Source organism: Osmerus eperlanus, chromosome 27 (assembly GCF_963692335.1).
Source record: "Osmerus eperlanus chromosome 27, fOsmEpe2.1, whole genome shotgun sequence".
NCBI classification, from domain to species: Eukaryota; Metazoa; Chordata; class Actinopteri; order Osmeriformes; family Osmeridae; genus Osmerus; species Osmerus eperlanus.
Window position 1 is genome coordinate 2742356 of NC_085044.1, and position 24276 is coordinate 2766631.

At 42.1% G+C, this 24276-nt stretch overlaps 3 protein-coding genes across 8 annotated transcripts in view; 1 reads left to right on the plus strand and 2 right to left on the minus strand.

Annotated features, from left to right (window-relative positions):
* The first annotated feature begins 2753 nt into the window (after positions 1-2753).
* Positions 2754-14380, plus strand: pitx1 (paired-like homeodomain 1). Of its 6 annotated transcripts, none has more exons than XM_062453703.1 (5): positions 2755-2927; positions 6852-6906; positions 10319-10468; positions 11725-11924; positions 13071-14380. In XM_062453703.1, exons 2-5 carry the CDS (start codon positions 6861-6863, stop codon positions 13620-13622), a joined length of 948 nt encoding a protein of 315 aa, XP_062309687.1. In that variant the 5' UTR covers positions 2755-2927; positions 6852-6860; the 3' UTR covers positions 13623-14380. The 6 variants fall into 6 exon arrangements, with proteins under 6 accessions (XP_062309690.1, XP_062309687.1, XP_062309686.1 ...); XM_062453702.1 differs by lacking the exon at positions 2755-2927 and adding an exon at positions 5482-5622; XM_062453700.1 differs by lacking the exon at positions 2755-2927 and adding an exon at positions 6001-6064.
* A 1729-nt stretch (positions 14381-16109) lies between these two features.
* On the minus strand, positions 16110-20792 carry LOC134013881 (cation channel sperm-associated protein 3-like). The gene is made up of 8 exons (XM_062453642.1): positions 20552-20792; positions 20217-20370; positions 19804-20043; positions 19499-19681; positions 19219-19359; positions 17924-18043; positions 17404-17558; positions 16110-16538 (listed from the first exon to the last, which is right to left on the minus strand). The coding sequence occupies exons 1-8, from the start codon at positions 20686-20688 to the stop codon at positions 16424-16426; spliced, it is 1245 nt and encodes a 414-aa protein (XP_062309626.1). The 5' UTR covers positions 20689-20792; the 3' UTR covers positions 16110-16423.
* Positions 20793-21189: 397 nt separating this feature from the next.
* Positions 21190-24276, minus strand: part of LOC134013829 (pterin-4-alpha-carbinolamine dehydratase 2-like) — a 7907-nt gene continuing 4820 nt past the window's right edge. Inside the window, exons 3-4 of the mRNA XM_062453570.1 lie at positions 22357-22437; positions 21190-21350 (exon numbers count right to left, since the gene is read on the minus strand). Coding sequence (XP_062309554.1) covers positions 21255-21350; positions 22357-22437 — 177 coding nt within the window. The 3' untranslated portion in view covers positions 21190-21254. The remainder of the gene's footprint in view (positions 21351-22356; positions 22438-24276) is intronic.

The following is a 24276-nucleotide window of genomic DNA, read 5'->3' on the forward strand; positions in this document are numbered from 1 at the left end:
TGTGACGGAGCACAATACCTCCCCGGCTGCCTACCTTTTCAGGCTTCCTGAAGCGAGACTACTAATGGTCTGGCTGCTCCCTGCCTTTCCCCGCCCCTCTGGGCCGCCCGCCCAGGCCTCCAAAACCCCATGACAGGCCAGGACGCTCACTTTGTCTGCCGTGTTTGTCCAAAAATTGTTTCAATATGTATTTTTCGGAACGGTAATGTTTACACAATAAATCTTTGTGTCAGGGGAGCACAAAGCAGCCATAGGCTGGGCAGGGGTGCAGCTTGGGAGGCCCTGGGCTCGGCCGAGTACTGGTGTAGGCTCCTCTCTTCCAGGTGCTTTATCCCAACCACCCTCTGCCTCACTTGGGGTGTGTTGAATTTCTTTTTTACCGTTTCAGAAAAAGCCATTGAAACAAACAACCCCAAACTCGGCAACAAACAAAAAAATCTATGTTTTCATTACATTTCAATACTCCAAACGCATACGTCAGGTAATCTGAAGTATGCAACACAAATTTGTTGCTGTCGATGTATTGAGAGTTAGAGTTGCGCAAGTGTGTGTGTTTGCATGTGTGTGAATGCACGTGTATGTGTGTGTGTAGACTCCCAGCAGTACCAGAGACCCCCTAGCCCCTCTAAGCAGCTATGACAGTTCCCAGGGCCTGAGTTGTTGCCTGGTCTGTCTGTCTGGCCTCTCTGCCAGCGATGGGAAAGGTGGGTGAGAATCTGCAGAGACGTACACAAAGCCACCAACAACTTGTTTTCCCACACGCTCTCTCTCACTCTTTCTCTCTCTCTCTCTCTCTTTTTCTCTCTCTCTCATTTAGAAAGAAGAAGAAGGGATGGGAGTGAGAAATGACAGAGAATGAAGGTTGTCCTAGAGGACAGAGATGGAGTCAACACAGGAAGATAGAGATAGAAAATGTGTGATTGTTCTTTTTTATTGAGAGAGAGAGAGAGAGAGAGAGAGAGAGAGAGAGAGAGAGAGAGAGAGAGAGAGAGAGAGAGAGAGAGAGAGAGAGAGAGAGAGAGAGAGAGAGAGAGAGAGAGAGAGATGAGAGAGAGAGAGAGAGAGAGAGAGAGAGAGATGAGAAGGAGCGAGGGGATGGTTGGTTGCAGGGGAGTAGATGTAGCAATCTTGTTGGGATGGAGTCGGTCACTGCTATCCCAAACACAGCCAAGTGCTATAAGCCTTGTCCATAAATCTCTGAGCCCACGACTGAAGCCACAGCCAAACTCAGTTCAGTGTTCAGTGTGTGTGTGTGTGTGTGTGTGTGTGTGTGTGTGTGTGTGTGTGTGTGTGTGTGTGTGTGTGTGCGTGCGTATGTCTGCGTTTGTACGCACGCTCGCCAGAAGTTAGAAACCAGATGTTGGAGTACGGGGTAAATAAGACAATTTATCAAAAGTGTGCTGGAGACATCACTCAAGCAAGCAGAAACAGTCAAATGTGTTTTCGTAAAGTCGACATCAACAGAGCGGACCTGTTGGAGCGTCTGTCTGGGTTATTAAGGATGACCTGCTTCATAGAGCCTACTGTAGAGGCATGGACCTCCCCAAAACACATGCACACACATCATGTCCGCTGCAAATCTACTCAGTCGATGAAATCACTGTATTAATCCATGCTGGAGGGCTGCCTGTGTTGGAGCACAGTGGACTGAACAGCTGTGACTGTGTGTCTGAATACAGAACAGGCTCATTAATACAGACGATGTTTGGTAGCTAACAGTGGCAGGTGGAAAGAGCAGAACACCAGTAAAACGCGGATAGGCCTACGGGGGTTTAGCGTTCAGAACTTTTTACATTCTACAACGTCCTGGTTCCGAACAGGAAATGCAATTCTGTGTATCTTCATTCATTTCTGAGTACAGGTGTGACCGTTGAAGTCAATGGGTTGGATTCTTCTAGAATTTTGTCTACACTCTACATGAAAAAGGATCCCATATGTTAGGTAACTCTTTACAAATCTTTACATTCTGTATGGAAGCTTTTTGTTTGGGAATGTTACTTTATTGTTCTATGAAGCATATAGAGTGTGGGGCGGGGCTGGGCCATAGGACAGGCGGAGAGAGAGAAGGGGGGGTGGGGGGGGGTAAAAATCAAACGGAAAAATAAATCCTTTTCCTGCGATGATCTATGTAGCAGGACTGTTTACGTAGGTAATCCCCAACCAAAACATCCCTAATTTCCGAGAGCAAATTGGAAATAGTGACATGGGCCTTCTCCCTGCTTCTTTTCTTCAAGAGGGCCATTGACTCTGGTCATAGGGGAGCAGCCCCAGTCCCCTGCAGCCTCAATGGCTGACATCACTCCCATGTTTTGAAGTGGATATCCCCGGAGGAACTCAATGAAGTAAATATTCCTTAGTCCATCTGTCTCTCTCTGTTCTGAGTTAGCTTTTAGGCCCCGTATAAATCCCTGTGATGTCACAACGGGCTCGCTAAGGGAGCTGTCCAATGTCTGGCTCTCTCGAGTCCCGATTGGTTTAGCAGCGTCTGGAAGTGCCACTTGACTGTTCCTCAGTCAGGCCTCTCGTGCCTAATACTCTGACACGTTATTTGAACGATGTTACGATTCTTTTTCTTCAGAGAATGGAACAATGGAGTGTTGCCCGGTAACAGGACTGCTTAAGCAAGTCGCGCACACGCGCACACTCTTGCACAATATGCCTACGCAGTTGTCTACCTCCCCGAGTGTGTATAACTGCCTGTCATTGACAATGACTATTTACTCCTATGAGGTGACCCTATGAAGTAGGACAGACAGCAATGCAGACATCTCCAGACCCCACACCAAACAAGGATAAGCCCTCCGCCTATTGACTCTGTTGCACCGCAGGGGCAACTCCCAACTCCTCAGTGCTGGCGTAATTACAGCGTTTAACCGTCTAATTATAGCTGTCGCAGGACTCATCGTTTTGCAACCACGGTCTGACAGGTACAGTCAATTATACCACCCTTTTTGCTGCAGGTTGCAATTGCAAGCGAATTGTAAATGGACGCAAGAGAAATTGTTACACTTTAGGGAATTCGAGCTATGATTTGCTTCTGCAAAAATGGTGTCTTGTTTTCAATAAACAATGCTGCTTTTGGCTATTGTGTAATATTACAACAAATGTAATTAAATTGCATCTAGGCTATACGTTGATCTACATCTATGCAACAGTCTTTCACGTTGCGGATATGCCTATATTTGCGTAAATCTACATGTAAACCTGTTCCATAAAAACAAATAAATAATGTAAGACTATTATTTCAAGCAAATCTAGGCTATATGCTAACGAATCATGTGACCACGTGCGACATCATATCTCTGCACCGTGACGGCTTTAAGTGTAAAAACAAGCACTTCAAGTGCGATAAAAATCAAGTGCCGCTACAGCCCACACAACCCGAAGCTGAGGTCACACGGAAAAGGTCTAACATTGGCACATTATGTTTAGCTCCGGCTAGCACAACCCACCTGAAAAGCTGTCCCCTCACCTCACCCTACACACACGCGCCCACACACGCACCCGCGGACACAACCAACCTTCCACTTGAGATAGCCGAGTTCCGCTATTGTGTGTGGAAACCAACCTTTCTAGGAAAAGCTGTGAGAAGTGGTCCCTCTCTCTGCAACGAGTTTCCCAGCTCCTGGGGGACTGTCCACAGCCCAAGAGCTCAGTCTTAATCCCCGTGGAAGCCCTCTCGCAGCCGTGGTTGGGTTTCTGCATAGTTCTCTTGGCTAAGTTAAAAAGGGGAATACTGGTCACATTTTCACACTTTCTACAATGTCTTTAACGACAGACCGGGAGAAGCACAAAGGAAACTGGAAGGCAGAGGGAATCCGGGAACGCGCTTTGTCTCACGAGCTGAAGGCCCCAACTTGTGCAGACTGCAGCAGAGAGTGCCCGGCCCGCGTGCGTAGTCTGTTGCTCAACAAAGACAATTAAGAATAAAAACAAATAATACGCATCGATTCAGACTTTGGAAATGTAAACTCAATTTATGTGTTCGTGTTTATTACACTAAGAGACATGTACAAACACGACAGTATCCCCAAAAATCATATTAGGCTCACATCATCATGTAGCATATTCATTTATTTAGCAGAGATCTTTAGCCAAAGCGGCGTACAAATTATTTTTATTACAAATTCATTACCAATTGTTGACTAAAGTCAGCCTTAGACTATGAGGTTTCGTGAGGGGGATAGTAGATTTGAGTTGAGTTATTAATACTACTTGGACACTACTATCAACTGCAGGAATAAACTAATTGCAAAGGAAGAAGTAGCCTATGATTTTCAATATCAACTGCGTGATTATAAAGATGAGTTAAATGTACCGGTGTCTCGTGCGTTAAGATTAAGGGCTAAGGTCAGATAATAACCTTTACTTCAGCAATGCAGGTCACAAATAACTTCAGTAATGCAACAATAGGAACTATTTAACTATATGCTCAACATCAACAATTTTGGAGAGATACATACTAAAATGTAGCCCATATATCCAATTTGGCGTATGAACAAACACCATCACATTGGTGTTTGCTATTCGTTAAATTGCCTTTAGGCCTAAGTTCAGGGCTCAAATTAATTTTTCACGGATCGAACTCAAATCGATAGAGATCATGAACTAGAAAGGAAACATTTAAAATTCAACACCAGACCTAAACCAAAATATCGATGAGTTGTTTAAAAAAAGAAATCCAGTTGGTTAAATGATTAGCCTATGTTGTAAAATATTATTCCAAACCCATTGGAGAAGCCGAACCTACATTAGCATAGGCCCAAATAGACAAATGTAGGGCTATCACCTGCATTCAATTCTAGAAAAAATATAGTGTCGCCTAAAATGTAGCCCATTAGATTAATATAAACATACATTTACCGGGTTTAGCCACGTTAGGAAACATGATAGCGTTCTAAAATGATGGAAACTGTAAACTGTCTTTCGCCAAAATAAAAAATACAAAAAATGTACACACACATAATAATAATTATTATTATTGAAGCATTTTTGCTTCACCACATAACAAAGTTATCAGTAATTTGCATCAAAATTGAAATATGAAATAGGCCTATAGCGAACAACTCCAAAACCAAACCACCACAGGATTGTTGCAATATAATTTTTTTCCTCCCCCAAACGTCTAATTTAATAAAACAGTGTAGCCTACTTTGAGCATAATTTCGACCAGAGTTTGACAATAAGACATGAGCCAACCAAAGACATCCTTAAAAAAATTACAAAACCATGTTTGGTTGGCTACATTTTGTTTACAAGATCTTGCTCATAAAGTTGTTTGAAAGGCAAACTAATTAACGAAACGTCAGTCAAGACATTATTGCATGCATCTATAGGCCTACGCATTCAGAGACTGGTTCAATGTCCGTCTTTTCGTAGCATGTGCGCATCCTGTATCGGGTTGCCATGGGAGAAGGAGGGGGGTCACTCGCGTCGTGACGTCATTAGAACACAAGAAAGGTCCTTCCGAAGAAAACCGAGCGCGATGCAGAGAGGCTATCAAAGCGCTTATTATTTGGACGCAGCACATGCCCGCTCTAATCTAGTGGATATATTTAACAGCTGCATGGGGACAATTTAACGTTTTACATTGTTTTCTTTGTCTTTGCTGGAAACCAACTGGTGAGTTTTGTCGGCGTAAATTTGAAAACAATCATGAAGTTTTATCCACAGTACCTAGAGGGTTTATGTGTTTACGCTTGAGTCTGTGAGCCTTTCCGTTCCGTAAGCGGCCGTGCATGGATACAGACTAAATTATTTTGGACATGATCCTTCCAAAACCTTCCAAAGTCCCAAGCAGACATGATATTTGTATATCCGGTGCGCTGGTAGGCTACTCGGTGGAGACCTATCGATGACAACCGCAGCCGGTCTAGAGTTGATAGATAGACTTCCAGTTCTCTTGCGCAGGACCATGATAAGAGTTTTAGCGTAGCATAATTTCAGTATCTTGGGTTAGTGAGCTTCTAGTGTGTGTGACGTTTAGATACTTCGTCAAGTGTACAGTTAAATTGCCAAGATGTCTGATTTGTATTTGACAAGGAACGGTTCATTTATCTGTCTGGTAAGAGTGAGCATGTCGTGTTAAGATGAGGAAATTAGAAATGTCATAGTTATGTAAATTCCTTCTAAGTTATATAGTCTCAAGTACATTTTCTTATTAATTAATTATTGTCACCCGTGTCAATATCCAACAGACAGCACAAAAAACAGGCACAAATAACTGAGTGTGTGTGTGTGTGTGTCTGTGTGTATGTGTGTGTGTGTGTGCGCGCGCGCACGTGTGTTTTAGAGAGAGAGAGAGAGAGAGAGAGAGAGAGAGAGAGAGAGAGAGAGAGAGAGAGAGAGAGAGAGAGAGAGAGAGAGAGAGAGAGAGAGAGAGAGAGAAGAAAGAAAGGTAACCATCCATTATGTCACGATTTATTATGGACATAAAACGAGCAAAGGGATTCCTACAGATAAGTGGGGTTATGTGTATACATCATGGCAAAGATAAACTTTTAGGCAACTCCGAGATAGAGATCTCTGGTTGTTACAAGGAAAGGGCAAATACATTGGCCAACATCGTGAAAGGAGTGAATAGGACTTCTGTCCTTCTGACGTTTTTGAAAGGTGGAGGGGAACTATAATTCTTATCCGTTTTCGTGAAAAGGGGCTTACAAGTTTCTGTGATGAACCATGAAAGGAATCCCCTGCATGAGTTGTCAAAGTTGTACTCGGTTGTCTTGGAACGGTATTTTCCTGTTTTTCAAAAGCAAACGTTAATAATTATATATCTCAATAGGCTGTTACTTTACGTGTTATCACTTACACGCCAATAATAACGTGTGCAAATGTGTTCTGTTTTTCAGGCATTTGGAATGGAACTTAATTTGTCGAAGAATGTCACCTCGTGCGGAGACCCAGGTACGCGTCTTTTGCTTTATCCTAAACCTTAAATTAGCCTACACTTAGCATGTAAACATTACGCAACATATCTGTAGGATAGGGTAATAAAACAGTGAAGCATCTTAATGTATTTTGCATGTTTTGAAACATGTTACCTATTTCAATACGTTGTTGAAAAGTTGTTTGAGAAAGAGAACTGGAGGCTATTTACAAAGTCAATATTGTAGGGAGTGATCGACAATCATTCTGAATTCTGTTTAATACGATTTGAACATGTTATGTTACACGTTAAAGCCACGTTGAACTTCACAATTTATGCAAATTATGTAGCATGTGAAATCAACATGTGGTGAGGGCTATTTAAATGGTCCTAAGCAGATGTAGGCCCACCAATTAATTACAAAATGAAACGGTTTATTATTTGAATTATTTTTAACTTCCTTGGGCTACCGTTCATTGATCCCACGTCAAAGGGTCCATTGACAATTATTCATATTCGTTGTCAAATGGCTTTAGAATGGGAAAAATAATGTATATAATCTTATTTTCTCCAGATGCAAAATCTGATGTAGGAAGCTCAGGGCTACAGTCCCTTCATGTTGTCACAAAGCGATGACTGGAAGATACATATTCCTGGTTTATAGGCTATTCAATAGGTTACATCCTTCCCCCCATGACTTTATTGTAATGATGTAAACAATTCGTAAAAATTACAGGTGTAGGAACATCCTTAAGCGTTTGGGGAAATGATGCGATTAAACAGGCTGAATGTGACTTGTGCGTAAAATAGGTTACTTGTGCGTAGAATACAAAACAAATATCAGCCATCAAATTGATTTCGTTAGGACAAATAGGCTACATTCAAAATGCGTTGTATAAACCATCCCTAATAATATGAATTCGTGAAATAACGTCTGAACTCGGTAACCTCACAAACAACCCCTCAAATGTCAGATGTGCTACCGGCTCGCGCAGGCCTTGAACCACTTGCCCACGAGAGAAGAGCACGGGGAGGTCACTACGACCGTAATGTCATTAGCCTGGAACAAGCTCGTGTTACGCGCAGTGTCTAATTACTTTCGAGGTCCATGCACGCCTCTCCTTCCTTTGAGTCGACGTCATCATTTAATTTTCTATGTTATATTTGCCCGCGTCCGGTTTGTTTGGTCGGTCAATATAAAAGACGGATTCAAAATAATACTGAAGATGATTGAAAATAATACTTGAATTGCGTGTGTAGTTTTTGTTTTATTTATAATTAACGATGGTAGCCTAGTTTATTTTCAGTTTGACGAGAAAATATGAGTGCTTATCTTGCAAGTGACCTTTGACCTGACACACGGGATGAATAGTGTGTTGTACCCTGGTAGAGCCATCCATCACACCAACTCCTCTTCATCTCTGAACATCTCGACTTACCCAAAAGCGCTTACCAATGAAATGTTACATTTAAAAAGCTTAGTCTGAAAAAAATTTAACGAATAATATGGAAGACACGCCTATCCGTTATCCTATAGTAAAATGCAATTATTATTACTACAAGTGGCTAGCATAGTTGTTTGCTGGGTGCATGCCTCCTTGTCTATATCATCTCTCCCCAATAGTGCAAACACATTTAGCTTGTTTTGAGAAGGGGGTATTTCTGCATGTGTAGCCTACGTGAGTATGCAGTAATGATGACTATTTTAAAGCCACTCAAATAGGCTATATTATTTCAAATATAATCATTGCAAGCAGACAACTTCTTAAATTGTAATATGAGTTCAATAGCTATTCTTTAAGCATTGTTCGGAATTTGGGCCTGAGATTTTGTGACAAAGGCGCAAAGGGGCCTAAACTATGAAAATGGGTTTGTCAAAAGACGTTCATAAAAACAGTATTGCATTAGCCTACTTTGGTGAGTAAACTGAACGAATGAATGAAAAACCAAGTGATTGTTGAGAGGTTGCACAATTCCCTTTAAAAGGCGCTCGAGGGAAGATTTCCAGTTTGACGGGGTCTCATGTCAAAAGTGTGCTATACAATTACCTAAAAACTCTTACCAATGGCGCCTATACAATTGGCAGAGACGGCGCACACCTATCTCAGACCAATTGCCGATAGGTTAGTACGGTTCGAGCGCACCCTGGGGTGGGTGCGTCTAATTTAAAATTGCATTCAATACTAAAAAAAACATTTAGGCCTCATTTGAGAGAAAAACGTAATCTGTTCATTAATTAAATAAAACAGTGTTGTAGGCTACATGGATAATTGACAATAAACGAGTCTCGACGCAGGGAACCTTCGTACGGGTTCAGCGATACAATAGCCTACTGTTGTACTTGATTCCAGCCTATTCACTGGTATGATCCTTGGGTGAACTTGTAGAAAGTTGCATGGGCAGCTCAGTCATGTCTGACCAGCAGGCGCCGCTCAATTACAGTAATGCCGTGATAGGGTTACATATCTACGGTAAGGAGATTACGTCAAAATAACTGGCAATTTCTGGCCTGGGACAGGCAAATTACTCATTGGATTATCTCGACATAGTCCTGGTTCAAGCAATGAGGCCTTGAGTTGGATTGTGGCTTCATTCTTGTCATTGCCACGCGAGTCTAGTTCGCTATCTAACAAATTGCAACCATAAATCAACTGTTGCATCTGAAAGGCATAGGCCAATGCAGCAATCTGTGGTTGTTGAATGGATCGGGAATTGTGGTTGTTAGTAAAATTGTGTTTTGCTCTCTATAACTCACACAGAGAGACAGATAGTGACCGTAACTTTAGTTCTAGAGGACTTGATTGTATTAATTGAATAATTAAAAGTTGAGACAAGAAAAAACGCGTAAAATCAAGGTGGCACAAACCCATACGCTTTGTGTTTCTTTCACAAAGAAAATACAAGTAAATGAGGTATCCTCCACTCCAAGGAGTGAAGCAAAGTTTATTCGGCTATACGGTCGTATCCGAGATACACCTTATGCGCGTGAGCGTTCCTACTGCTGCGCGAGAGCATATTTCAGACACATCTGAAGAAAGAGCTTTTTCTTCTAAAGTTTCCGAGTGTCTCTGCCTGGTGTGCACTCCTGGAAAAAAAAAAAAGAAGATCGTTCCTCTTTTCAGTCACATTCAAATCTATCCACTATGTGGGTGGGACTGCTCAAATTTGGGAAGGTTTTAGCGCATAAAATGGGTGGATCCAGTTCATGCTCGTGCTGCAAGCGCTTCCATTCGGTCACACCAACGGAAACTATAGAAGGCAACCGTACTGTCACTGCTCCACGGAAACGGAGCAGATATTCCGGAGATTTATCTCTTGGAGATCTGTTTTGAAAAAGCTCTCTTTGCAATAATGGTAATCGCTTGGATTTCTGAAGCATATAACTAAGGAAAGGCTCAATCTAGGGGATTTAACCGCAATTTTTAATACGGCATCATCATTCTTTTCAAGGTGGAATGAATTTGGACAGAATCGCAGAGACTGTGAGACCTCCGCCGGCGCGCGACATGGCTTCCACCTTTCATTTGCCGAGAACTTCGAACGGCGCTCGAGAAACGTTACAGAATTCAAGCAGCGAGTCTTCAGATACTGAAATAGCAGGTACTTTACCGATTCAACGTCCTTTTCATTACCCCAAATTGCTTCTGAACAATGCTAAAAAAAACGTATGTATCCCAATGATTAACCCTAGACATGCTATGTTTCTGACATCTAAACAATACAATGCTCAGAATCTAGGCCTACGAGTAAGAGGACTGCTTATAATCCGTAGGGAAGTTTATAACCAACATGCATGGACTACAAGAAAGCTAAAGAAATCAAGGCATATTTTGTATGACAATAACTGACTGACCATCCTTCTTTTCAATCTCACCTATATTCCAGCATATAGGCTCCAATTCTCTTATTTATCACGCGCTGTATTGCAAGCAAGTTCTATTGTCTGATTCTATTAAATGCATTTTGTGTTATTATTGACATATAAAAGCCAAGTCACTCATTGGAAAAGGAAAGAGAAAGGAAAGGGTCACGGTTACAGGCAAAATGTTATGTAATATTGTGTATTTTTAATAGCATAAAATGCAATGCAATTTCCAGGTGTAATACCTTAATTCAGTTTCATGAAGCGTTTCAGGAATTGTGGTTGAAAACCTATTGACAAAAATAAATACAATTGATCCTGGAGCTGTGGTAGCAAAATAATTATTGACAGAATAATTATTTTTATTAGGCCTGGTATAAAGTGATGTACATATATTCCACTCCTCATGCTACAAAGTTTAAACTTGCAACACATCATCACAAGCCATGGTTTGGAAATTAGCTTTTGATTAGTTTTTTATTCTCACATTACTTCTAAGTGTCATGTTTTAACCTAACTAAATAATCGTATTTTTGAAGGATACGTATAAAAGGGCATTTGTATAGACGATAAGACTGGATAAACTTTGTGACAAAAGGATTGTATTGATCTTTAGGCCTACGGGTATTTAGTGCCCAATGACTGTCTCATCGTGGTTTACCAAGAATCAATATTTGAGCCCAAGACTATCTGTTAATATTTCACTAAGGGCACGTGATAGTTTCACCTAAAGGTTCTTCAAAATAGGCATTTACAATGGTCGCTCGTGAACACTTCGGAGCACTCGAATGCCTGCCCTGCACGGTGTGTAGCCTACGTTTTCTCCTGCAGAGTTTGTCTTTGTTCTCCGTACACACACCTTCTCCCAAGAGCGTCTTCCCGGCGCCTGCAGTTAGTCTTTTGCGCGCACCGTTGCTTGGTTTTTAGTCTATGCGAGTTAAGTGTTTGGTTATGTTGGGACTACGTTTAGATGTATAATTTGTGTAACTCACAGAAAAGGAGAGGAGCGTTGAACAAAGGAGCGACGACGGAAACGCAGACGACAAGAAGAAGAAACAGAGACGCCAGAGGACTCACTTCACCAGTCAACAGCTGCAAGAACTCGAGGCCACCTTTCAGAGGAACCGTTATCCGGACATGAGCACGAGAGAGGAAATAGCCGTGTGGACCAACCTCACTGAAGCCAGAGTCAGGGTAAGGGTCGAGAGATGCCTCCAAGGCCGTGCACCGAAGGCGCGCAATATCTGCTTCCTTATCCCGTGTTTCCGTTGAAACTTGTTTGAAACTTACTGAATTACTTAACTTCAGGTCTACACTCGAATATCAGTTGGATGATTTCATAGCTGTAATTACGAGTGATTAACCACGTTACGATGTAGAGATGACACCCTAATTTCCCTCCCCCGAGCGTTTCAAGCACTTTCAGTTGTCTCCTTGCTAAATGTTAACGACTCAGTCCAACGCTTTCTCTCAGCACTGACATGCACAGTTGGCAGGACAACGCATTGCGCTTTATAGTACCCAGTTACACGAAGCCATGATTCTTTTTGACTGCTGTTATTTCAATAACTGGTTTTCATCATTCAAATTTCAAAATGCCAGGGGGATACTTTTTATGTTTGGCGCTCTCGTCTCTTTGCAACACAACAACATGCAAAGTTTAATAACTGAAGTAAGGATGATCTCTGTAGCTACCTTACACATTGCAGAGAAGCTATTTTCTTGTTCATTTGCCTAGTTATATGATTGGCCATGTAGCCTTATTTCAGATGTCACGTGTTTCTGAAAGCCTTAACTGTTCTTTGGAGACGTGAGAGGAGGCCTACAGTGGACCAGCTATTGAATATACAGTCTAAATATAGGCCGTAGCCATCTCCGCTCAAAGGCTGTGCCATGTCTTGTGGATAATTTGTCAATGAGGCCGTGTACACCAGGTGGCTAAAATTACGTTTCCGCTAATAAATGAATAATAGTGATTGTAAATTGTTTTCACAATTGAATGAAAACGAAGTGTTCGAAGAAGTGCGCTAGGCCTATATACACATGTTCACATCATTTAACAAGACAATGACTGTGCGACTGATAACGGAGTCCATAGATTGTAGGCTGTTTGAGAAATAATAAGGCAATGGTTATAATGATAGCTTTATAACTGCAACATGTAGCCTATATATAACATTAATATAATTTAGGCCTAGGCCTATTGTATTTTAGCCTACACTATACAATATTTTTTATATATAGGCTATTTATACCACAAATCAATATCAATAACACGAGTTTCACAATAACTCCTTGTGAGAAATACTTTATAAATAAAGTTTCCCCTTTGACTGTTAGGTGTGGTTCAAGAACCGGCGGGCGAAATGGAGGAAGCGCGAGCGCAACCAGCAGATGGACTTGTGCAAAAACAGCTACCTTCCCCAGTTCAGCGGCCTCATGCAACCGGACGATTACATGTACCCAGCCTACACCTACAACAACTGGACGAACAAAGGACTGACCCCGGCCCCCCTCTCAACGAAGAACTTCACATTTTTCAACTCAATGAGTCCCCTCACATCCCAATCGATGTTCTCCGCTCCTAACTCCATCTCCTCAATGACTATGGCTTCCGGCATGCATGGGCACTCGAGTGTACCGGGGATGGCAGCCGCGGGCCTGAACAACATCAGCAATCTCAACGGTATAAGCAGCTCCACAATCAACTCGGCCATGTCCTCCTCCGCCTGTCCGTACGGGCCTCCAGGTTCCCCGTACAGCGTGTACAGAGACACATGCAACTCGAGCCTGGCTACTCTTAGACTAAAGTCAAAACAGCACCCAACCTTTGGATACAGCGGGTTACAAAGTCCCGGCTCTAGTCTTAATGCCTGTCAGTACAACAGTTGACGGGTCAAAGCATGGATGAAAAAAATACTATTTTTTTCTGCGGACAGCTGTGTAGACTACCTGCGAAATGGGGAGGGGGCATAAAACAACTAAACTGGATTAGTTGCAATCTTGTGTTTTTCAAATGGATTATGCGGGTTGTAGGCTATGTGTTCACCAAATTAACTTGCACAACAATTTAAAGTGATGAAGACGTGTTACATTTGCAACATTGTACATAGACAAACTTGAAAAACAAGGAACATTTTTGTGCTTTTGTTTTGCTTGTTCTTTTGCTTCATGGACCCCAACTGTTTGAACGTGACGTGTAATCCTATATAGGTTTAAACACCAACTCCTGGACAATAATCTAAAAGTAAAACAATAGCAAACACATGAAACCGGACCCGGTTGAAGAAGAAATCTATTGTATAGGCTATAACTAAGACTTCTATATTGCTAAATGTGCTTTGACCATTAATACAGGGGGTGCTACGTGCATGGCCCGGTTAAGGCATTGCGTTCTGTTTAGTGATTAAACTTTTATATGCTTAGTCAGGAGTATTTTCGTTTAAATTGTTTGCTAAAATATAAATCCCGCATGCTTTACTTGCAACGTGTTTTTTGTACAAGTTGTTATAATGTAAGATTTGCAGAAATAAGTTCATTATAATGTAGGTGGTGATTGAAAAGTATCTTAATGTGTTATTGGTAATATGTTTGTTTGAATAAACTGCGGCAAATAGATGTCAATTTATCCTATTAAACAGCATATTTCGTTTTTAATGAATAACAAAATTGTTGTGAAACAATTCAAATGCTACTTTCATAAATCTAAAACAAAAAGACTAAATGGAACTATCATTCCTTCAAAAGGAGAACCTTCGATGCTAAAAGTGAATTTCACATTCCTCTCATTTTCTCTTTCTCTCTATTCCAAGATTTCTCTGGCCGTTTTACATCACAGGACTTTCACTGTTGACGAAGCCATGCGGTTTGATGTCGACTGAACCGCAGAGTAGAAGCAGGCTCTCGAGACATTTAGCCTGCTTATTTCCGTAATCATACTCGGCCCAGATGAAGCGCTGAAGAGTTGGCTACCGGGGAACCGGCCTGGAATCATCAATTCTCTCACGGTTAGGTTCGCGATCACTTACTTTTTAGTAGCCTATATTTCTACAGTCTTAAAATGTAAATATCTTAGTAGGCACAAATCCACACGTAGTCTAAATCACAGGACTATAGGCTATATAAAACAAGTCAAGAAGCTGGCCTTGTCAATGGTAAATGGCTATGAATATTCAAAAAACAAATGCAAAAGGGTGAAAACTGTGACCAATATTGTAATCGACCAATTGCGAGCAACATATCGCATTCAACTCAATGAAATTGTGAAGAGCATCCCCTCATTGACATACTACTGGACGATGTTATAAGTCTATTTAACTAGTGATTTAACAATCAATAGCATATCTCACAGTCGACACCTGGGGCCTCATATCTGTGTTAGTAATCATTAGTATTGCAGTAAATGTACTGCCTATGTCAATGATGCCATGACAGTAATGACAGCAATTCAACCTGTTTGCTTCAAATTAAGAACCACGCTTTAACATGAATATTACACATAATAATATTATTAAGAGAATTATGATTATTATTTCATGACATGCAAAATGATTTTTTTCCCTTTTAACCAGAACCCCTCTATTTTCTATAAATATCAAACAAGTAGCCTATTTTATTATCATATTAGTTTAGTTTTAATTTCTCATGTGATGTGTATTTCTGTCTACTTAAACACACTAGTAAATGTACTACAAAACTAACAAAAATTCTCATGACTCCACAACAAAAACAATTGTCTTGATTGTCATAAACGCAATCACAAACTTTCCACAATTGCCTCCACTGACGTTGTAAGTCTATCTCCAAGGGTATGTCAGAGCATTATCACTTTGAGGGTAAAGTTCAAAATGTCACTTTATAGCTTGTAAATATTTGAACGGTCTTTACTTGCACAAAGGGAAGTCATTGCTTGTGCTGGACTTCCTTCTAAAGTTCCACCGCTCAAACTGGATTCCGCTAGCCTATAAAAAACAGAAGAACACACTACACAACAGCCCTCTCACTACCTGGCAGCTACGTAGAGAACCATCGCAGCAAAACCACACAAACAGCAGCATAGCAATCCTAAAAAAGAGTAACAAATACATGTAAAACACGCAAACAAGGTATCCTATAGTTGGCAACCATAGGTTAACTCTGCCTCGTTGTCTTTGAACCAGTAGAGGGTATGGTTGGGCCATAGATTTAATATAGATAGTAAACTATCAGTCTATCAATCTCTATGGGATTATATAATATATGAACAATGCAAATACAGTCTCCGTATTACACAGATTATATATAGATCCAACAATAGGAACAGTTATGTGAGAGTTCTGTGGAGTTAACTTTGAGATGTTAAACTGACAAGTACAAAGCAACACTGTTGCTATGGACCATATTACTGTGGTAAGAACGATCAGTTATATTATCATAAAGTATGTTGCTCTGGTCATCTAGGTTTAATTTGTTAACATTTAGAGAGTTAGGTTCAAATGCCGCCCCTGTAAAAAGCATTAGTACATGAACTCAACTTATTTCTTAAACCCAGCCTTACAGTTTGAGACAGGCTTTGGATGACGTAGGAGTCTTCAATGACAAATACGCATTTTGACGACACTAGCCGACTCACAACATCAGTCAGCAACACATGGCAACAAAGTCCCGTTCTTTAATTAGCGTATGTAAATAGAGCTGGTTCGGAGAGGGCCGAGCTAAAGGTTGCGACGCGTCTTCCTGTGTTTCTTCTTCTTCTGCTCTGCGTCCTGCAGGTCCTCCTCCATCAGCCCACACAACACCTGCACCACCTCGGAGTGCAGGTGCTGCAGCCTGCACACACACACACACACACACAGACACACACACAGACACACACACAGACACGCAGACGCACACACAGACGTTCTTTGATCTCTCCTACCACACAACAACTGCAAGGATCAGTTCCTATAGCAGCTCATCCCTCTCTCACAATACAAATGTTTTGATTGTGAATTAGATACTGCCTTCTTCTTTCTAACCACTTCCTATAAGTAACCCCTTCGAAATGGAGTGTGTTGCCAATAAAGACATAAAAAATCTTCAACTTTCACATCTTTTTGCTATAAAGCATGTAAAAAGAACTAAGTCCAGCCGGGGAACCCAAGGAAAGGCAGGTTTACAGTGTAGAAGGCTCATAACACTGAGAAGAACGCGTTGGAACAGGCCCCTAAAACAGGCCGAGTCTGCAACAACAAGACTACAATCACAAACCAGACCTGTCCTGAGAATATGATGTAATTACCCATAAACATCATCTCTGCAGAGGGATCACTAAGACAAACCTGACATGTCATTATAGGATTATGGCGGCCATCTTTGCAACTGGTTGCTTTTCTGGTTAGTGTTTAGTGCATAGAGCCTTATTACTGTAATAATAGGTATTTTAGATATTACGTTATGCCTTTTATTGATCTCATCTACAATACTTATCATTATTAAAACTCACAGAAAACCCAATTTTAGAATCACGCATAAATCAATGCAGTTCAAGCAAATTCTATAGTTTTGTACATATCTTCCTGACAGCAATTGACACAGGGGACTAAAGTGCCATTCCCTTTGCACCATCAAACGCTGCCCCAGCACTAACATGTGCTAACCCGCTAAGCCAAAGCCTGGCGGCTGGTAAGCTTTGAGAAAGGGCTCGGATTACCTTTCCGCTGTGGCGTCGTTGCGGTCCAGGGTGCCGAGGTAGATGTCTATGAAGGACAAGCTGGAGCACAGGTCCTCCGTTACTATGCAGTCCGAGTGCCGAAGAGACTTCTTAAACATCTCTACCACCCGCTTATAGTTCAGCTCATTGCTGGTCTATGCAGTAGTGATGGTGGGTGGGTGGAGGGGAAGGATAGGATTAGTGATCAGAAAGGTAGAACGTTCAGCAATTTCATAATACCATGTGATGTCATAATACCATGTGATGTCAGTTTAACACGTCACACACGTTATCAACTCGATCAACTTATCAACTTGATATTGACCTGAATACTGTACACATACAAGCACATGCACATGTGCACACACAGGCACGCACACACACACACGGACAGTCACACACAGCCAGGCACATACACAGTCACACACAGCCAGACACACACATACACACAGACAGACAGACAGACACAGCCAGGGACACAGGGAACACAGAGGAACCCTTGGCAGAACCCGGTTCCCACCTGGCTCATCATGAGTTCTCTAATCTCCATTTTCTGGCGCTTGATCATGGCGTATTTCTTCTGGTTCAGATAGGTCTCGCGCTCGCTCTGTACCTGAGCCTCAAAGCTCTTCGTTGAATGCTGAGAAAGATCAACTTTGGTCATGTTTAGTTGCAAACAATCACAAGGAAAAATGTAACCAAACTGTGACAAGGGGCAATCACACTTTCCACAAACTTCAAATCCTGCCTTGTGACATCAACATACAATATCCGTTGGATTCATGAGAATCATGAATGCTAGATATTATCTTGTCTTAATACGACACAGTCTAAAATCCATTGTTGTTTGCTTTAGTCATAAGAGAAAAAACGGAATGCACAGCGTTGAAATCTTCCCTGTAATAATAGGAGAGAAAACACACACAGGTAACAGTGAAATGACTTTATTATTCATTTGAACCTTCAACTTCTTGATCTACACTCTAACCAGTGAGCTCTCCCCTTCTGCAACGTCATGCGTTCTGGGGTTTCCCAGAAACCAGTTGTTAAATGTTTGGTAAGAAGGTTAAACTCAAAGCTGACTTTCTGTGACATGGTTATCTTTGTTCTCCCATATTGAGTTTCTCAACCCCCCCCCACCTCCCCCAGCGCCCTACCGCTAAGACATATGTCCGATGACTTGCAGCTACCTCAGAGGGAACTTAGAAGTTTCTGTCTCTCTCTCTCTCTCTCTCTGATCCCTTCACTCCCTCCTTCTCCCTCTCCCTCTCTCCAACAACCTCTTCTCTTTTTCTCTCGCTTTCTATCTCTCTCATCTCTCTCCAAACACCTCTTTCCATCTCTCCCTCTCTCGCCAACCCCCCCCCCCCTCCCCCATACCTCTCTTTCTCTCTCATGACCGACTGGACGGAGTGTTGGACATTTAGGTTGGAGAGAATTATTATTTTTCCATCCCGAGGTAGTGAAGCAGAGGTGAACAATGTTGCCTCCCTCTCCCTCTCCGCCTCCCCTCCCCTCGCTTCCCAGCCTATCCCTATCTCTTCTCTCGCTGTGTAAACTCTTTGCCACTCTGCTCAACCAGTATCCATCTCTCCTTTCTCCCCTAACCTCCTCTCTCAACTCTTTCTCATCATTTCTTCTCTCCTGTCCCCGCATAGAGCCTAGCCTGGCTCGGCCTGACAGCTACTGTCATATCTTATCTAATAAAGTAGCAATCACCCAACATTATCATGACAGACCTAGAATGTAAAAAAAACATAAAAAAACTAGAAACAACCGGCGACAAGTTCTATAGTTCTAAGAGGTGACACACACCTGGATCTCCATGATGACCACGCCGATGAACATGTTGAAGAAAATGAAATAACCCATCAGGATGAAGACGGTGGTGAAGATACGGCTGGACGCCATGCCAAGGTCGTCCAGGTTCTGCTGCAGGTCGGTCCAGCCGTCCACCTAAGGTACACAGTAAATCCATCAAGTCACTCCTGGCTGAACAGAGTAATCGGAACATTAAAAAGCCTATAGACTCCTATGAGTATATTATTAATGTTTCCAATTAAAGGGGGGGGGGGGGGTAAGTATGTGTTCTCACCGTCACTAAACTGAACAACGTGAAGAAGGCACTGCCCAAATCCCCCCAGTTCTCGGGGTCTCCGGTGTCAGGGTCACCGTAATTGTAAAATCCAATAAGGGCGAATATGTACATGAGTAGAAACATCAGGCTGAGGACTAAGACGACGCTCTTCAGGGTCTTGAAGAGAGCTGAAATTAAGGCCTGTCAGGAACAAAAATATTGATTGTAAGAACATAAGCTAACTCTCCTAAGTATTTGTATAAACCCTATATAAGAATAAACCCAAGGAAATAACCGACACCAAAATATCTTATGCCATTCACCTGCAGGCCGCGTATGAAAGACACCGTCTTCAGCACTCTCAACGAACGGCACGCCCGGACGATGCGCAGGGAGGTGAGGGAATCTGCTTTTTTTTCGCCCACGAACGTTGGAATCAGAGAGACAACGAGGATGATCACGTCAAACACGTTGTAACCGTTGGTCCAGAACTGTTTCGGTTCAACGTACACCTTCATTAGAAACTCCATGGTGTAAACTGCCATGAAAAAGTTGTCTGAAAGCTGTTTAACGAAATAAAATAGGTGCTATTAGGCAATTCATACAGTCATACAGTACACCCACAGCATCGGGTGTTAGCTTGCATTTATTGGATTGTGTAGGCCTATACTAAACACTGTAGGCTAATAGCCTAGCTACGTTAAATAATATTTCAGCATCCATCAGAAATACAGACCTCGAAGAATCCGTATAGCTTATAGTTCAAATAATAGTCCGTCTCCAATGCCATGAACAAAGCATTGATGACGATAGTAAGCATGATAAAGTTGTCAAACAGGGGGTTCTCGGTAAGGCTGGCAACATACTTGTAAAATCCGATATCACATCTCCTGAAGATAGAGCAAATATATCGCATTATGTAGAAAGACATACAGTACAGTAGGCTATATAGGCCTGGGAGATATAATGCAATTGACTGTTTGACCTACTGTTGACATTTAGAAAGACTTGTGAGGTGTGTAAGAGAGATATGACAGTTCGCAATTGAAACGCTAAAAATAATAATCTTACTCGGTCTCAGTCGTCTCTTTTTTTCTTCCTACTGTGTCCCAATCAGAAAATTGCCCAAGCGCTATCTGACTGGACCCTTGCTCAAGGATGTATCTTATATATCCGCTTCCACTCTTTTTAACCTCATTTTGCTCCATTTTCCATGCCAAACTCTTTGAGGTATATATGGCCTTCCCTCTGAATCCGGGGAATAAAAGAAGCCAAAGTGATTCAGGTTAATCTACATTGCTGACTGACTTCACATTCAAATGAAATCAGATTGTCGACAATTTACTATTATGACAACGATCCTGACAACAGATAAAAACGAACGTGGTATAGAATCTCGAATGTACTGTTCTTACTACTTTCTACTTTAAAGAGGTGCAGTGTGATTTACTCATTTTGATTTGACTAAAGTGAGTAAAGCACACAGCAAAAGTCATTACGAAAGAAAAAACCTTTCGATACATTTTGTACACGTTGTGTATAGGCCCTACATAATAATACTAATAAATTCAATATGTTGCATTATATACCTACAGCCTTCCAGCCCTGGATTAATTACACATTTTTATTTTAACGAAAGTATAAGTAGCCTACTTGTAACGTTTTATCGAAATGTTGATGTTTTTTCAAATTAAACGAGACAAATAACATATTTCTATCGTTTTATTTTTACGTATAAAGGTGCAGTACAGAACACAAATAACGGGACATTAATCTACATAGTGAGTGCAACTTTATCAATAAACTTGGCGAGCCTGATGTCTCTCTTGGACAGTCCTCCACAGTCATGGGTCGTTAATGTGATCTGGACCTGAGAAGCAGGAAGTCAAACATCAGTCAACAACAACAATCTCTTCTGAAAGTGGCCAGATCACAATGGGCCTACAGGCCCGGTGAGGAGTTTGTGCCATTCTAAAAACTCCTAAAATCGCCAACCCAATTACATCTGATTTTTGTTTGTAAAGTAACAGAAAAATAAATACAAAATTGCTAATTTAGCAACAACCCCCCCCCCCCCACACACACACACACACACACACATAAATAAAAGCCAAAACACATCTAGAGGCCCCAAAATCGTCCACATCACAAGCCTTACAAAAGAGACTAAGTGTTTCTCAGTCAGACTGAGCCGTGTAAAACAGTGACACTGAGGCCCAGCTTCCCAGCTTCCCTGCTCCATCCTGCTACCGCTTTAATAAAGAGAGGATTAGGACAAGATTCCTCTCTGCCCAGTAGGTCCGCCACACAGCTAACCCGTGGCTTCAGCTTAAAGCACACAGATTTTCAGGGCCTCTGTTCGTAATATCAACTGTTACTCATTTCTGAGTGGGATTGGGTGGAGGGTGGGTGAATCTATGAGTTATGTGCGAAGCTTGTCACGAGAAAAATGGGAGGATTACAGTTGAAACTTGAAAGTGACAGCGTTTAATTTTTTTTGCCTCGCTCATCACTTTAACTGCTAAGCAATGGCTGGAAAATAAAGGATGCTCTGGTTGAGACGCTACAAGAATCCTTGTAGCGTCAGATCCTGAGTTAGAAGAAGGATCCTGAATGTATTGAAAGCGAGTTGAACAAGTTGAACTTGTTGTGTTTAAAGGACGCAAGCTCATCGCAAGCCATTCTTACTTAACGAGGCCACAACATTTTACATTAAGATTTTACAAATAGTAAAAAAAATATATATTATGATCAATTTATGTATTATATATTACCACACGTTATATATACAGTGTATATATATGGTTGTTACCATGACCAGAGAGATATTTGTTTACGTTCGATTCATACAGAATGTTATCTCTACAGTTACTGACCTTGTTGCAGACGTTGAACCATTCTGGGTGATGGTTCATCTTCTCTGCTTGCAAAGCCACTCTGGTCATGAAGCCAAAGGCCTGGGAGAAGGGGGAGACGTGAAGGAAACTCACAACAATGTCTGGAATGTGAACGGAGATGATGACAAGCAACTGGCTATGTACGATGAGAGCTCTGCTAACTGCTAATCAAGGCTGTGGAGCCCCTCACAAAACTGAAGCGAGGCGGCAGGCGTGTGCTAAGTTCAAATTCGGTGGCGGCCTTTCACTTTTGTTGAAAGGAGCCTTATTGCCACCTGTGACACACACAAACACACACACATTCATGCGCACGCAATAATACGCACACTCTCGCTCACACACACTCCTGTTTGCACGTGTGTTCTCCAATCAAAAAGCAGCCGGGGAGTGATTAAAGCTCTACTAATTATCTACAAAGGGGAGAGCCTTCGCTTAGTCTTCGTTCACCGTGCTCACAGTGAGAGAGAGAGAGAGAGAGAGAGAGAGAGAGAGAGGGGGGGAGAGAGAGAGAGGGGGGGGGGGGAGAGAGGGGGGGGGGGAGAGAGAGAGAGAGGGGAGGGAGAGAAGGAGAGAGAAAAAACAAAACAGGTAGGGCTATTTCAGAGCAATTTCCCACTGCAATCTCAATTAAGCCCCTAAATACTTCCCCATGCCTAATTAAATCAACTGAAACTCTGTTGTTTATAAGCCTCCACTGCAGCCGAGTGTGGTGTCCCGTTCTGTCTGTGACATGACCAAACAGAATTACTGCCGGAGAGGAAATTGTGTTTAGCTTCTAGTGCGTCGTAACCAATTTGGAGAGCTCCCCTCCACGCTCGACATGATGTAACACGATCGGCGGTGCGATCTGATTGGCTATCAGAGGGGACCATCTACAGATCAATTTAAGTAATTGGCATATTCCTGCAACTTGACCTCACTGGCACCAATTGAAGAGTTTGTGCATCTGCTTTTCCTCAACCTTCATTGGCTATAATGGAGATTGCTAAACGGCCAACCATGTCAGGTGTTGCCCAAACATCTCTCCCTTCCCTCTCTCTTTTTCTCTTAATCTGAATGTGTATTTGCAAAACTGACAGCTAGAAAGTGGGTGAACGACTAACTTTTTCTCTCATTAAATGTATTTTCTCCAAACGATCAACGGTACGATCTCGACTTGATCACGATAGTAGAGTTCCAGAACAGAGCACCTTAATCAAGTTTCGACTTCCAGGTAAGACTGCAGTTCTATACTACTAGTTTGAAGTTTAGAAGTCATTTAGGGCCGTCACCAGGATAAGTATGAATAGATGGATGGATGGATAGATGGAATGGCTGAATGGAAGAATGACTGGATGGTTGGCTGAATTGGAGAACGGATGGATGGATAGATGGTTGGATGGACTGATAAATGGATAAACAGATGGATAAACAGACAGACAGACAGACAGACAGACAGACAGATAGACAGACAGACAGTAGACAGACAGTAGACAGACAGATAGACAGACGGCAGATAGACAGACAGAGGCAGATAGACAGATAGATAGACAGATGGCAGATAGACAGATAGACAGACAGAGGCAGATAGATAGACAGACAGACAGATGGTAGACAGATAGATGAGTACTTTGACCACTGTCACTCGGGGGTCATTTTAACACGCTCCACTTCGGCCGGGGGAAAGCAAAACCGACCCTTGACCTCTCGCTGAGACTAAACGACAACACAGGTCAAGGACTTTCTCTCTGCGGCCCTCCTGTTGACCCAGTTTGTGTCTGGGGGCTTCTCCCTCTCCCTCTCCCTCTCCCTCTCCCTCTCCCTCTCCCTCTCCCTCTCCCTCTCCCTCTCCCTCTCCCTCCCTCCCTCCCTCCCTCCCTCCCTCCCTCCCTCCCTCTCTCTCTCTCTCTCTCTCTCTCT